At 44.8% G+C, this 14305-nt stretch overlaps 1 protein-coding gene across 2 annotated transcripts in view; it reads left to right on the top strand.

The window, feature by feature from the left end:
- The window catches only part of LOC120929700 (E3 ubiquitin-protein ligase MYCBP2-like), a 138976-nt gene that overhangs the window by 110717 nt on the left and 13954 nt on the right, over window positions 1-14305 (top strand). Inside the window, exons 14-15 of one of the 2 annotated variants that reach the window (XM_040341405.1) lie at window positions 3374-3532; window positions 12409-12613. In XM_040341405.1, coding sequence (XP_040197339.1) covers window positions 3374-3532; window positions 12409-12613 — 364 coding nt within the window. Of the gene's footprint in view, window positions 1-3373; window positions 3533-12405; window positions 12614-14305 lie in introns of both variants that reach the window. The other variant, XM_040341404.1, reaches the window with a different exon arrangement.

Raw genomic sequence — 14305 nt, 5'->3', positions numbered from 1 at the left:
ATTCAGACACGAAGCCCCGTCCCCCGATTAGCTGAATTTACTGCTGTGTCACGAACGGCTTAGACACTCGTGGACATCACTGGAGAGAGATGGGGCTCAGGTAGGTAATTAGGGGGGTGCTGGGGAGTCTGCTACACACAAGGTTTTTTATTTCCATGCTTTGACTGCATGAAGATAAAAAAAAAAAAAAAAAAATCTTCTGCCTTTACAACTCCTTTTTAATGATGCAGTGTGTTTGTTGATGGCCTCCTAGGATGTGTGATATGGGTATCCCTGAAGGCTGGGCTACGTCATTCTTGCCTAGGTGTGAAACCAGTTTATGTGGGGCCAGTTACAACTGCAGATCATTTAAAAAAAAAAATCCCTCCTTGCCTATTTTTCATATAAGATGTAGGAGGGATCATGGGGTAAGTGGCAGTGGGGGTTATAAAAAGGGGAGAGGGGGGGGTGTTGCATTTCTGCTTTAACCACTTCAGGTCTGCCCCATAGCAGTTTTACTGCTACAGGTTGACACGTGGTGTGTGTGTGTGTGTGTGTGTGTGTGTATCTATCTCTCTATAAAGAAAAACATTTTTTTGTTTTTATAGCAGAAAGTAAAAAAAATGTAAATAAAATTTTGATCTACCTGTGCAACAAGATCAATCCTAAGCAAAACAGTGATGCAAAGAAATGTTTGCAATATAAAGTCCACAAAGTAGATTAATTGATGAGGCCCAACAATTGTGACTCAATATACTAAACACCAGTGCACTAATCCAAAAAAGTCCATGCAAAATGTGTAATGATGTCTTCAGATTCTGTTTGAAAAACCTGTGCTGACTTTTTTATAAAAAGCAAAGTATCACACTTGCAATAGTCGCAGTTAAAAGTGCCTGAAGTCTGATGTGCCGGCCGATGCACGATCGGACAACCCATCCTCCTGAGTAAACGAATGGAACACGAGTTGACGTCAGCGCGTCCCTATGCGTTTCGTAATAACGTGTGGGTGTATCGGAGGTCAAGTGGTTAAAGCATAAGCACAAACTATGTACGAACAATTTTTCAATTGGTATCCAGTGGCTATTGGTTTATGTTCTAGTACAGGGGTCTCCAAACTTTTCAACACAAGGGCCACATTGTAGATTTTACAAGTATTCAGGGGCCAAAAAAAAACAAATCGGTTATGTATAAAATATCAGCAGTGTCCCCATCGGCAGCATCCCCATCAAGTGTCCCCATCATTGCTGATGGGGACACTGGTGTCCCCATCAGTGTTCCCCACAGCAATGTAGCAATCTCCCATGTAGTGTGCTTATCAGAGTTGTGCAACAAAATAACAAGATCGGCCTCTTGCCTCCGTATTAGCCGACTTCAGGTCTTCTGCAGCTCCCGTCTCCGAGGCGCGGCACCTCCCCTCTTCCCGCCCGCTGTTTGAATTAACGATCCTTACACAAGTGTAGCGGCGGGCAGGAAAAGGGGAGGTGCTGCACCACGTCACTCGTGGAAGGATCGTAACTTTAAACAGCGCGCGGGAAGAGGGGGAGGTGTCACGCCTCGGCTTCTCTTGTTATAAAAAAAATAAACGGCATGGCAGCATGGGCGGCTTTGTTTACACTGCAGGCCGGATAAAACGCACAAGCGGGCCAGATGTGGGCCGGGATTTGGAGACCCCTGTTCTAGTAAATGATTGTAGAGAGGGGTAGATGGAATTGGAATGTTTTCTCTGCATGTCATTCTTATTGGTATTCAGCATGCAGAGAGTGGTGGGGGTTATTCAATACACTCTTCAGCCAATGAACACTACAACAGGGCAAAGTAACCAATTGGGTGCTTTTTTAAGGCAAATATCCCCCCCCTCTTTTCCAGAGTACAGAGTCCCTGTAGTAGTATTTTCCCGCATGGGCCCTGGCAAACTCTAGGCTGGCTCCTTATTTTGGGGCTTTAGGAGAGGCTTCCTTCATAGAAAACACCCATGAATGCCATTCCACTGCAGTGTACGCCATATTGTATCCTGGGAAAACGATCACCCCAGTTTGGCCTTTCTAATTCTTTAGCCAACTGCAGTGAACTTGGTGATCTTCAACCCTTTTTAGATGACGCTCTTGTCGAGGCGTTTAACTTCTGTGGACGGCCTGGACATATCTGTGAGATGGCTGCAGTTCCATCTTTGTAAAATTGTTCTATCACTTTTGCTACAGTATTCTGACTGGGGGACAGCTTGTCCTGAAAATGTTTATGTTGGTGCAAATTAAAAAAAAGTAACAAGGACAGTACTCTATTTTCTCTTGCTGATATTTTTGTAGCCTTCGCCTTTCTTGTGCAAACTTACTTTCTCAGGTCTTGTGACATTTCTCTTCTTTTTGGTGCCATTGCTGACCGCATGAAATGGGAAGGGTATTTTATAATCGGCTGTCTGCTGGACACCTGTTTAATGCATAATTAGACTTGTCTGTAGTTTTAATTTGTGTTAAATTTAGGATTTTGTCAAAAATTTAGCTTTGCTCCTAAGGGGTTTTATTTATTATTGTGACATGGTCTTGAATGAATTTGTTATGAAACATATTTTTTTTTATTTTTTTGTGTGTAAATTGCCAAATCATGGTTGCAATCAATGGCCTGCATTTTGACAAATCTGTTGCAGTGTTCTCATTTATGCTGAGCACTCTACATGGCCATGGTTTTTGAGGAAAAGCAATCAGATTTGTCATAGGTAAGCTTCAGGTGGTGATCGAGATGAATCCACTAAAATATGAATTTGTGACAATATAATAAAATGAAACACGAATTTTATACTGAGCCAGTTTAGTTCTTTTAGAGATTGGAGAACCTTGAAAACTCATATTGTGCAGCACATAATAAAGAACCGTCATCTGTTCTGGCCAAAATGATGTCTTTGTGAACAAAGATATGCTCATCCAAGTCGGTTGTCTTGCTTTCCTGCCAGCACCTTGTTGGACTGCGGGAAGCCACACCAGCTAATCGCTGCTTTTGACTCTTATCTGGATCATAACCCCAACCGCTGGACATCCAGTAGACTGCGATTTCTGAAAACAAGCCTGGAAATCGGCTTTAATGCTTTAAAGAAATGTAAAAAAGAATCAGAAGCAGTGGCCCCGATCTGCCTCTTCTCTGGTGCCACCGCTTCTGGCGCCACACAGCATGCAGCTCAGCCCCACGCCTTACACTCTTCTCACTAGTTTCTGCTGCTTTACAAGGATATTGTAGTGAGGTACTGTAACTATTTAAGGGGCTATGAGGTGGGCGGTAAGGGCTGCATGTAGAATGTTTGTTTTTGACCTGAACACGTAGAATGTTTTCAGGCAAAAAAAATCTACATTTAAAACCCACTTTAACATGCTTTATTTGAAATGTAACATCTTAAACATTTTTACAGACTTGGTTACAGACCTGAAGGGACATGTCGTTACACAAGTAGCCATGGGAAAAGCTCACACTTGTGTGCTGACTAAGAAAGGAGAGGTATGGACTTTTGGTGTAAATAACAAGGGGCAGTGTGGAAGAGAAACTGGAGCTATGAGCCAAGGTGGCAAAGGTAACTGTTTAAAACTTTTATTTTCTTATTTTAGTTATTGTACGTTCATTATTTTAATACTTTTTTTTTATTTTATTTTTATCACCATATATAAAACTATACACGTGTATATAGTTGTGTAACTGCTGTCTAAGTGTTTTTTTAATGACCCTCCTTTTTATATTTCTAATCTGAATTTTATTTAAAGATAAATTCACCATCGGGAACATGTCACATTCCATCCTTCTTTTTTTAATGGTGGAACATGTAACCTGCACAAACTACACACGTTTATGCGAGAGAGCTCACATTGTGTGTAGTCCTTGCGGGCACGCTCCCGTGATACAGCGAGCGACCATAGCCGCTCACTGTATCACTCGGCCCTGCCAATCGGCGCGTCACTGGATGTGATTGACAGCAGCGCCAGCCAATGGCTGCGCTGCTTTCAATCCATCCGCTCTAGCCAATCAGCGGCCAGGCTGAGCGGCAAAAAGGATCTTGGGACGGAGCGCGAGACTTTTGACGGGTCAGGTAAGTATAACGGGGGGGGGGGGGGGGGAAATACTCTGAAGTTTATTCACCTTAATGCATAGAATGCATTAAGGTGAAAAATGTTTTTCCTTTTAACTCCTTTAATCCAGCTCTGAGCAATCCTCATCTTTTTTTCCAGTGAGATAAAATGGACAGAGAACCTTGTCTGTTCTTGCCATGCTGTGAGTGACGGGTGATTTACATATCTCATGCACAAGCCTGAAGTCATGTGATTACTTTTCTGGGTTTTGACTGTATGTTAGTGATTATAGCAGAATTTAGTGTAAGAAATACACAGGAGAAAATGCATGCTAAGGAGTGTAGAGGTGGGCGGCAAGTCTACTGACATCACATCTCCACCCACCGAGCTCCAGACAACAGACCCACCGAGCTGCAGTTCTTCAGTTCTCATAACAGACAGAGGGGAGACTTTTGACAGGCAAGGATACATGCAGGAGGAATGTATATCCTTGTAGATAACCACTATGGCAGTAGTTTAGAAATAAGTGGGTTTACATCCACTGTAAAGCGAAGTTCCACTCGGTTTTGTGTTTAAAGTCAGCAGCTACAAAAAGTGTAGCTGCTTACTTAACACTCGCTTGTCCCACGATCTAGCAATTCGGCCGCTCAAACCCTTCTCTGTCGCTGGCATCACAAGTGTGGGCAGCCAGCTGTGAGCTTGCGGCTTCACAGCTGGGTGCGAATGCGCTAGTTGTTCTGCGCCTTCTCAATGGCTGGGCAATCTTCTGGGACCTGTGACGTGTCCAAGATTGCAGGGAGGAAAACGGAGAGAAACTTAAACTTGAGTCGCCTAGGGGGCCCCAAGTGGAAGTTGAACTAAATACCCCCCAGGGATGGAGCCTTATCTGCCATTTAACATAAAAAAACAAGGTTGAGCTTCAAGAGTTGTAGCTCGGCAGCCTGGGGTCATAAAGTCCCCAAATTTAGGAGGTAGGTAGCCAACATCCCACCCCACCACTGGTTCTGGGGATACGGGGCTCCTTGCACAGGCTGTCAGAAGCGACATACAATGCTGCCAGTTTAAATACAAGCTGGCACATGCTGTTTGCCGCAGACTGAGAGGATGAGCTCAGTGCCTCTGACTTGTCAAGCACTGAGCTTTATGGACAGCTTTCAGCCTTGGACCAATGGTAAAGCACTATTGGTCCATGCTCGGTAAGCTGACCAATAAAAATGCTGCAGTGGAGGCTCTCCTCACTGCAGTGTCATGGGGGGGCATGTGTCTAAATGACAAATTCTCCCTCCCAGCCCTCTTAATATATAATTATGCTATATATGGTATGTTATGACATAATTGTATGTATTTTTACTGTGAGATTACTGGTTTAAAGTTATAACTTTAATAATTAGTCAGTTTTTAAGCCACCTGCTAGAGTACCGATTTAGAAAATGTATAGTAAATTACCTTTTATAAACAATATATAATTTGTATATTACTTATGGTAATTAACCGCTTTCCACCCAGGCCAATTCTGAATCTTCTCTCCTACATGTTAAAAGCATAATTTTTATTTATTTTTTTGCTAGAAAATTACTCGAAACCCCCAAACATAATATTTTTTAAGTAGGCAACCTAGGGAATAGGGTAAACATGTAACAAGGGCACTCCTGAATGTCAGGACCTAGCAAATAATGTCTGAATTGATAAGGGTATTCAGAGGAGGTGATCTTCAAACACTTCAGGCCGCACTCAAAGAGGAAAGTCCTCTTTTTTTCTAGAAAACAGATAAAATAACAAGGCGCCTCCTAAGTGCAGAATTAAAACTTAATATCCACAAAGGATTAAAAACGCTTACAGGATCGGAGGTAAGACTGGGCATGTCATAAGTATGTGCAATGGGTGATCCAGCATCAGGACGGTTCCAGTATTATACAGCTTCCAGCAGAAGCTTGTACATACTCATGAAATGCCCTGTCTTACCTTCGATCCTGTAAGTGTTTTTAATCCCTTTTTGGGGATATTAAAAGTTTTTAATTCTGCACTCAAAGGCGCCATTTTTCTTTTATCTGTAACCTAGGGAATAAAATGGTGGTCGTTGGAACTTTATATGTCACATGGTATTTGCGCAGAATTAAAAAGCCTGCTAGCCTTTCAATGTAGATAAATTACCTGCAGTAAATACAGCGAGGGCTTGTGTTAAAGCAGTTTATGTTCAATGCATAAGGAGCCTGTTCACTCCAGGGTGATCTGTTGCTGTGCATTTATTGCACACTAAAGAGGGGTTATGATTGCAAAATACACATTTTTGAATGGTAACTAGCATTGGAAAGAAACTATTTAACCCAAAGTCTCTAAAAGACATGCGGCCACACAATGACGTTTGATGCGAAGGGATTCAATCTTAAAATGCATATGGGCGTCTACTGTTAGTGGCTAGATTGTAAAACATCCTTCCACAGTTGGTGGTTTCAGCGGGTAGTGGTGTTCAAATTTTTTTTTAAAGACTTTTAGATGTGTTTCTTGGCAAAAACAATATTACAGGGATATGGAAAATGGTAGTGACATACTCGCTGACATGTTGAACTGGATAGAAGGATTTTTAAATAACGGCTTGCCTGTAAAATCCTTTTCTTTGAGTACACCATGGGACACAGAGCCCTTAGTCTTTACATAGTGGGTTGTATGGTCACCAGAGGTGATTAGACACTGGCACAACCTATAAGAACAAGTTTCCCTCCATATAACCCCTCCTATACAGGAAGTACCTCAGTTTTTGTAGCAAAGCAGTAAGTATCCCATAGAAGGGGGGGGACCTCTGGGTCCTGTGGTGTACTCAAAGAAAAGGATTTTACAGGTAAGCTGTTTTTTAAAAATCCTTCTTTCTTTATTGTACACCACAGGACACAGAGCTCTTAGTCTTTACATAGTGGGAAGTCCCAGAGCAATGCTTAATATGAAGGGTGGGAGACACAGATCCATCAGGCCGCCAATGGACAAGAAGCCCTAGACCGCTGCCTGCAGCACGCTACGCCCGAAGGCAGAATCCTCATGTCCTCTCACATCTATTTGATAGAATTTTGTAAACGTATGGACTGAAGACCAAGTAGCAGCTTTACAGATCTGAGCCATTGCCCATGAGGAACTGATCGCTCTGGTCGCGTGCTCCTTAACAGGAAAAGGGAAGTATCACTTTCTTTAAATCATAAGCTTGAATTGTCACTTGACAAATCCACCTGGCAATGGTGGTTTTCGAGACCGGCTGGCCCTTTTTGGGACCATCCGGTATAATGAACAAAACCTCTGTTTTATGTATCTGAGCTGTAGCCTGCAGATAAACCTTAACTGCTCTCACTACATCTAGAGAGTGCAATAATATTTCCTCCGCTGTCTGCGGTTCAGGAAAAAGGGAAGGCAAAACAATGTCTTGATTCAAATGAAACACCAACACCACCTTTGGCAGAAAGGTAGGATGAGGGCGTAGTACAATTTTGTCTTTGTGACAAATTAAATAAGGTTCTTTAGAAGAAAGGGCTGCTAATTCCGATACCCTTCTGGCCGAAGAGATGACAATCAGAAAAGTCAATTTCTTGCTCCAGAGAATCGAAGGAATCTCATGAATGTGTTCAAAAGGGTGCTCTTGCAGAACTGATAATACTAGGTTCAAATCCCAAGGACACAAGGGTGGCTTGACTAGTGGATTTATTCTCAGTACTCCTTGAATAAATGCCCAAACTAGGGAATGAGATGCCAATGGTTTTTGAAAAAAGACAGAGCTGATATTTGACCCTTGATAGTACTCAGGGCTAATTTCATATCCACACCAACTTGGCAAAAGGCGAGAATCCTACTTGTATTATATCTTAAGGGACTCCATTTCCTGGATTCACACCAAGACACGTACGCTTTCCAGACTCAATAGTAGATTAGTCTAGAGGCTGGCTTTCTTGCACTGAGTGTAGAAAAGGGTTGGACCCGAGACTCCTTGTTTCTTTAAGATGTAGGTCTCAGCAGCCAGACCGTCCAATTTAGCTTTTGTAAGGAAGGATGGAATACAGGACCTTGCGACGGCAAGTCATGCAGTAGCGGAAGTACCCAAGTACCCATCTTCCTACTGCCATCTTTATGATCTCGGCGTACCAGGACCTCCTGGGCCAATTCGGGGCTACTAGGAGCACTGGTATTCTCTCCTTCTTGATCCTGCACAGCAATCTCTGTAAGAGAAGGATCGGAGGGAATGCATAGATCAGTGAGAACTGATCCCACGGAATTGTCAATGCATCCGTTCCGTAGGCCTGCGGATCTCTTGTCCTGGACACAAAGTTGTAGTCTGGAGGCTAGCAGGTCTATATCCGGGGCTCCCCATTTCTCGCATATTGCCTGAAAGACCTCCGGGTGGAGTGACCTCTCTCCTGGTAGCAATTGCTGGCGTCTTAGATAGTCTGCTTGCCAGTTCTCTACCCCTAGAATGAAAATCGCAGATAGGCCAAGGTACATGTCCTTCTGCCCATACTAGAATCCGATTCACCTCCTTCTGGGCATCTCTGCTCCGGGTGCCTCCCTGATGATTGCTATAGGCTACAGCCGTAGCATTGTCGGATTGTATTCGAACAGGATAACCTTTAACCTGTGTGTCCAGGTTCTCAGAGCCAAAAATACTGCCCAAATTTCCAAAATATTGATGGGCAGTCTCTCTTCTGTTTTGGTCCAGGTACCCTGGGCTGAGGCCTCCTCTAACACGGCTCCCCAGCCTGTCAGGCTGGCATCTGTGGATACCACTTTCCAGGTCACTGGAAGGAAGGACTGTCCTTTCAGCAAATTTCTGATTTTTTTCAACCACCAACTGAGGCTTTGGTGCACCTGTGGAGACAGATGCATGGGGAAGTCCAAAGTTTGGCTCTTCCTGTCCCAGGCAGCAAGAATGCCGCTCTGTAGAAGCCTTGAATGAAACTGGGCGTAAGGCACCGCCTCGTAGGAGGCCACCATGTTGCCTAATAGCCTCATACACAGGCGAATAGATGGTGTCCTCTTTGTCCTGACCCTGTAAATCAAATCCCTTAGGGACCTGACTTTTTGGTTCTGGCAGAAATACCCTACTTAGGGCTGTATCTATGATCATGCCTAGATACTCTGCTCTTCTTTGTGCTTGTAGAGAGGATTTCTGTAGGTTTATCACCCATTCTAGCTGCTTCAGGTATCTTACGGTATTGAGTATAGCGTACTCCAGCCCCAGCTTTGACTGATCTATTACAAGTAGATGGGCCAACACCGTTATGCCTTGTGCTCTCAAGTTTGCCAGCACAGGACCCAGGATTTTTGTAAATAACCTGGGTGCAGTTGCCAAACTAAAAGGTAGAGCCACAAATTGAAAACTGGGATGCTCCACTGCGAACCTTGGGACTTTTTGGTGAGTTGGATAAATGGGCACATGTAAATAGGCAACTTTGATGTCTATAGACGCTAAATACTCTCAGCCTTGTAGGGTGGTGACCACGGACCGAATGGTTTCCATTCAGAAATGGCGAATGTCCAGAAACTGGTTCAGATCCAGAATGGGTCTGACGTCTCCATTGGGTTTTGGAACTACAAAAATGATTGAATAAAACCCTGCACCTTGCTCCCTTAGGGGAACCTCTTTGATTACCCCCTGGGACAGCAAATGATCCAAACCCCGTAAAAAGAAATCTCTCTTTATTGGATCTTTGGAGACCGATGGTGTGGGATCTCTCAAAACTAGTTTGTTCCCTAGGCATACAGCAGAGACTACCCATCTGTCCTGGACCTCTGTCTGCCAAGTTCCTGAACTTCTGAAGCCGCCTCCCACTCGGCCGAGCAGGGGCACCCCTTCATGATGAAGCTTTGCGGTTCTGCTTATTGGTTTGTTAAACCCCACTGCTTCCTGGACTTCTGGGGCTGTCCCTGATCCTTGGGCTTCGTGGCTGTCTGTGGACGCTGTCGCCACTGCCTGAACGATGGCCCAGGAGCTGGTGAGAGAGAGAACGCTTAAAACAAGGACACTTGTTTTTCTTTTTCTCTGGCAACATAGTAGTCTTGCCGTATGAAATTTTTGGGATATACTGTTCTAGATCATCTGCTGACCAGTGCTTTAGCCACAGAATTCTACGCATGTGCACTAGTGTAAGGCGAGATGCCTGCTGTATAGAGTCTCTAATGGCATCTACTGCAAAACCATAAAGCCTTGGGCATATTCTCCCAAAATTTGGCTTGTTCAACGGGCAAGTCTTTTAACCCTTTCTTCACTTGATCCCTCAGGACCTGACACATACCCCCTGCTGCTACGGCAGGTTGGGTTACTGCGCCTGCCAAGAGAAAGGAAGATTTTAACACAGATTCCAACTTCTCAGAAGGATCTTTGAATACCTGGACATTGTCCACCGGACAGGTCAAGCTCTTAATTATGCAAGAAATTGCTGCATCCACTGAAGGCAGACTCCACTTCTTGGTAAACTTTTCCTCCATTGGGTAAAGAACCTCAAATTTCCTGGGAGGAGCAAAGCGATTATCTGGATACTTCAGTCTGCGTAAATCAGCTTCTCCAACAGAGGATGAACCGGAAAGGAACCATTAGTCTGGAGATTTTAAAGACCCCAAAGCGGGCACAAGAGTCGGTTACTTCAGAGGGTGGCAACTTAAATGCAGACCGAACCATCTCTGTATAATATTGCACCTGCAATTGAAAGCAGAAAATGCTTCCTCTGGAACATCTGATCCTTCAGAGTCCTCATCCTCTGATAGAGGTATATCCTCCTCACCTTCAGATCTTTCTGAAGGGAGATCTGAAGTGACTGAAGGTATTCTACCACGCTTATTTTCCCTCTGTGAGGATTTAGCGATAAGTGAAGCGTTTCTTCCTTCTAAATGGCTAAGGGCGACCGCCAAAGAGTCCTCCGTAACAAATGCAGACGCTTTAGGAGAGGTTATGACCCCTGCCGGAGACAATGGCGCATCCTGTCCAGGTGCATTATAAATTACTGGAGAGGAAGGTACCAAGCAGGCCTGGGTAGAGGCTCTCGTGTTAAGTGGCGATGGTTTTTTTTTTTTTTTGTCCTTGTATTTTTCCTTTTGGAAGACATAATACCGAACAACAAAGCCAAGGTACCATCAACTGCATATACTACTGTGCTAGTTAAGCCTTTTGCATACAGTATGCAACTAATCACCGTTTCATGCCAAGTGGGTGTCCTCTTAAGGGGTGCCAGATAACCATCCACCTAGAGACCTTGCGTGTCCTCTTTGGCTGCTGTGTCCCATCCAGGGAGAGCTGCAGGGCTGCATGACCTTTTAAAAGCTTCTGCCTTGTTGAAATGATGCGCACGTCTGCGACACCCCCGTCCTCCCTGCCCCCATAAAGCGTGCCCCCCGTGTGCGCACGCCTAAAGGTTTTACCCCCTCATAGTATCTGGGGTGTGTATTGCCCTTGCTGTGTGCTGGGGTCCGAGCCCTGTCTAGCAGGGAGGAGGGACCAGGTCGGTAGGCAGAGCTCTGCAGCGAGGAGTGTGCTGGCTTGAAAAGACCTGACACTGTATGGAGTTTTAGGTGAGTGAAACTCGACTCTTTAATCCCTCTAGTGGCGGAATTTGAGAAGACACCCACTTCAAGTTTTTTTTTGTTTGTTTATACGTTTTTCTGCTTACCTTGTCCACGCCGCAGGTTTTGCTGAAGACCAGCTAAAAAAACAATCTACACCCATCACCGCGGGCATTGTGTGCCAACCTTCAGGGATATGGGTTCCTACTTAAAGGATGCCTCTTCCCTGGGCCTTGTAAAAGACCCTGCCAGGACTTTTAGCGTTATTAAAAAAGCGAAAGTACTTTACCCTAGAGCCCAGTCCTCCAAAGAGACATTACAGGCGATACGTTGTGCGTGAGGCCCGGATACCATCCAATGGGGCGTAATAAATGTAAGCATCTTGGATGGACCCGAAGTATAGCTCTTGCCCAAAAGGTCCTCCATGGTAGAGCTTTCTTTAGCACTTATTCTGATCACATCCAATCTTCTTAGACACTGGTGGAAAAACTGAGGTACTTCCTGTATGGGAGGGGTTATATGGAGGGAAACTTGTTCTCATAGGTTGTGCCAGTGTCCAATCACCTCTGGTGACCATACAACCCACTATGTAAAGACTAAGGGCTCTGTGTCCTGTGGTGTATGATAAAGAAAGATTGGTGTCCTTATTCAACCTTACCAACTTCGTAGGGATATTTGAAATACAAATGTATCTGTATGTTAAAACTTAACTTTTTAACAGTATAAAAGTAAGTTATGTACACTGCTTAAATAATCCATTGGATATTTGCTTATAAACATCCACTAGCTTCAAGGGTGAAGTCTTTAGATTAGATACCATCTTGTATTTTCCCTTAATTTTCTATATTCTATACAGCAGGATTTGGAGTTGAAAACATGGCAACCGCCATGGATGAAGACTTGGAGGAAGAGCTGGATGAGAAGGATGAGAAATCGTTGATGTGTCCCCCTCGAATGCACAAGTGGAAGTTGGAACATTGCATGGTCTGTACTGTCTGTGGAGACTGCACCGGATATGGAGCTAGCTGTGTTAGCAGTGGACGGCCAGACCGTGTTCCAGGAGGGTATGGACATATCATTTAAGAGTTTACTGAAAAGGTCTTAAATCCTTCATTTTGGCCCAGTATACACAGACATCTTTGTATGCAGGTTCTATGAGCATCGACAAAACATTATAAAGAACATCAGCAAGCCGCCTTAAAGCCTGTTAAAGCGACATACGTCCTTTGAAGGAACTTTCTTTTTTCTTTTTTTTTAAGAGGTAGTTTAATCCCCTTGGTTCATCTCTCGTACCTTCACTCTGTTCCAGTGCTGCAGCCTTTATAAGTCTCTCTTCTTCTGAATTTGTCCCCTTCCCCGTGTTGTAGTTCTTTTTATACTGACATAGTGGTCAGAGGATGCTTCAACCTATGTGCCTGTTTATACTTGCTTAACCACTTCCATACCAGGTACTTACGCAGCTTCCCGCCCAAGCCAATTTTCAGCTTTCAGCACTGTCGCACTTTGAATGGCAATTGCGCGGTCATGCGACACTGTACCCAAACAAAATTGGCGTCCTTTTTTCCCCACAAATAGAGCTTTCTTTTGCTGGTATTTGATCACCTCTGCGATTTTTTTTTTTTTTTTGCGCAACAACTAAAAAAAGGCTGAAAATTTGGAAAAAAATTACGTTTTTATTTTTTTCTGTTAATTTTTTTGTAAATAAGTTTTCTCTTTCAATTACGGGCACTGATATGGCGGCACTAATGGGCACCGATGAGATGGCACTGATGGACATCGATGAGGTAGTACTGACGGGCACAGATGAGGTGGCACTGATTGGCGGCGCTGGTATGCGACACTGATGGGCACACATAGGCGGCACTGATGGGCACACATAGGCGGCACTGATGGGCACACATAGGCGGCACTGATGGGCACACATAGGCGGCACTGATGGTGCACACATAGGCGGCACTGATGGGCACTCATGGGCGGCACTGATGGGCACACATAGGCGGCACTGATGGGCACTCATGGGCGGCACTGATGGGCACTCATGGGCGGCACTGGGCACTCATGGGTGGCACAGATGGGCACTGCTAGGTGGGCACTAAGCATGGATGGGCACTGTGGGGTGGCGCTGATGGACACTGGGGTGGCGCTGATGGACACTGGGGTGGCAGCACTGATTGTTGCCAGTCAGTGCCCATTTGTGGGCACTGACTGGCATCTTTTTTCTTTGTTTTTTTTTTTTTTTTTATTTTTTAACTTTTTTTTTTTTTTTCTGGCTTTTTTTTTTTTTTTTTGCCCACCCTGGTGCTCCAGGGTGGGCATCCCTGGTGGTCCAGTGTGGCGATCCGAGGGGGGGCTGCGCTGATAAACAATCAGCGCGAACCCCCCCTGTCAGGAGAGCCGCCGATCGGCTATCCTCTACTCGGCGGCTCTTCCTGTTTACATCGTGATCAGCCGTGGTTGGACACGGCTGATCACGTGGTAAAGAGTCTCCGCCGGAGGCTCTTTACCGAGATCGGAGATGCAGGGTGTCAGGCTGACACCCCGCATCACCGATCGCCGCGATGCGCGCCCCCACGGGCGCGCGCGGCATGAAATCCTGCAGGACGTTCTAGAACGTCCTGTCAGGATTTCATAACCACTTCCCGGACGTAAATCGGCCATAGGCCGGGCGGGAAGTGGTTAAAGGGGAGGTTCACCCTAAAAACCACTTTCTCTAATTACACTGGCCCCCCACATTACAATACGATTATGCCTGTTAT

This window comes from Rana temporaria, chromosome 2 (assembly GCF_905171775.1).
Source record: "Rana temporaria chromosome 2, aRanTem1.1, whole genome shotgun sequence".
NCBI lineage: Eukaryota > Metazoa > Chordata > Amphibia > Anura > Ranidae > Rana > Rana temporaria.
Note: the sequence above shows the minus strand (reverse complement) of the source record. Positions and strands in the feature narration are given on the sequence as shown.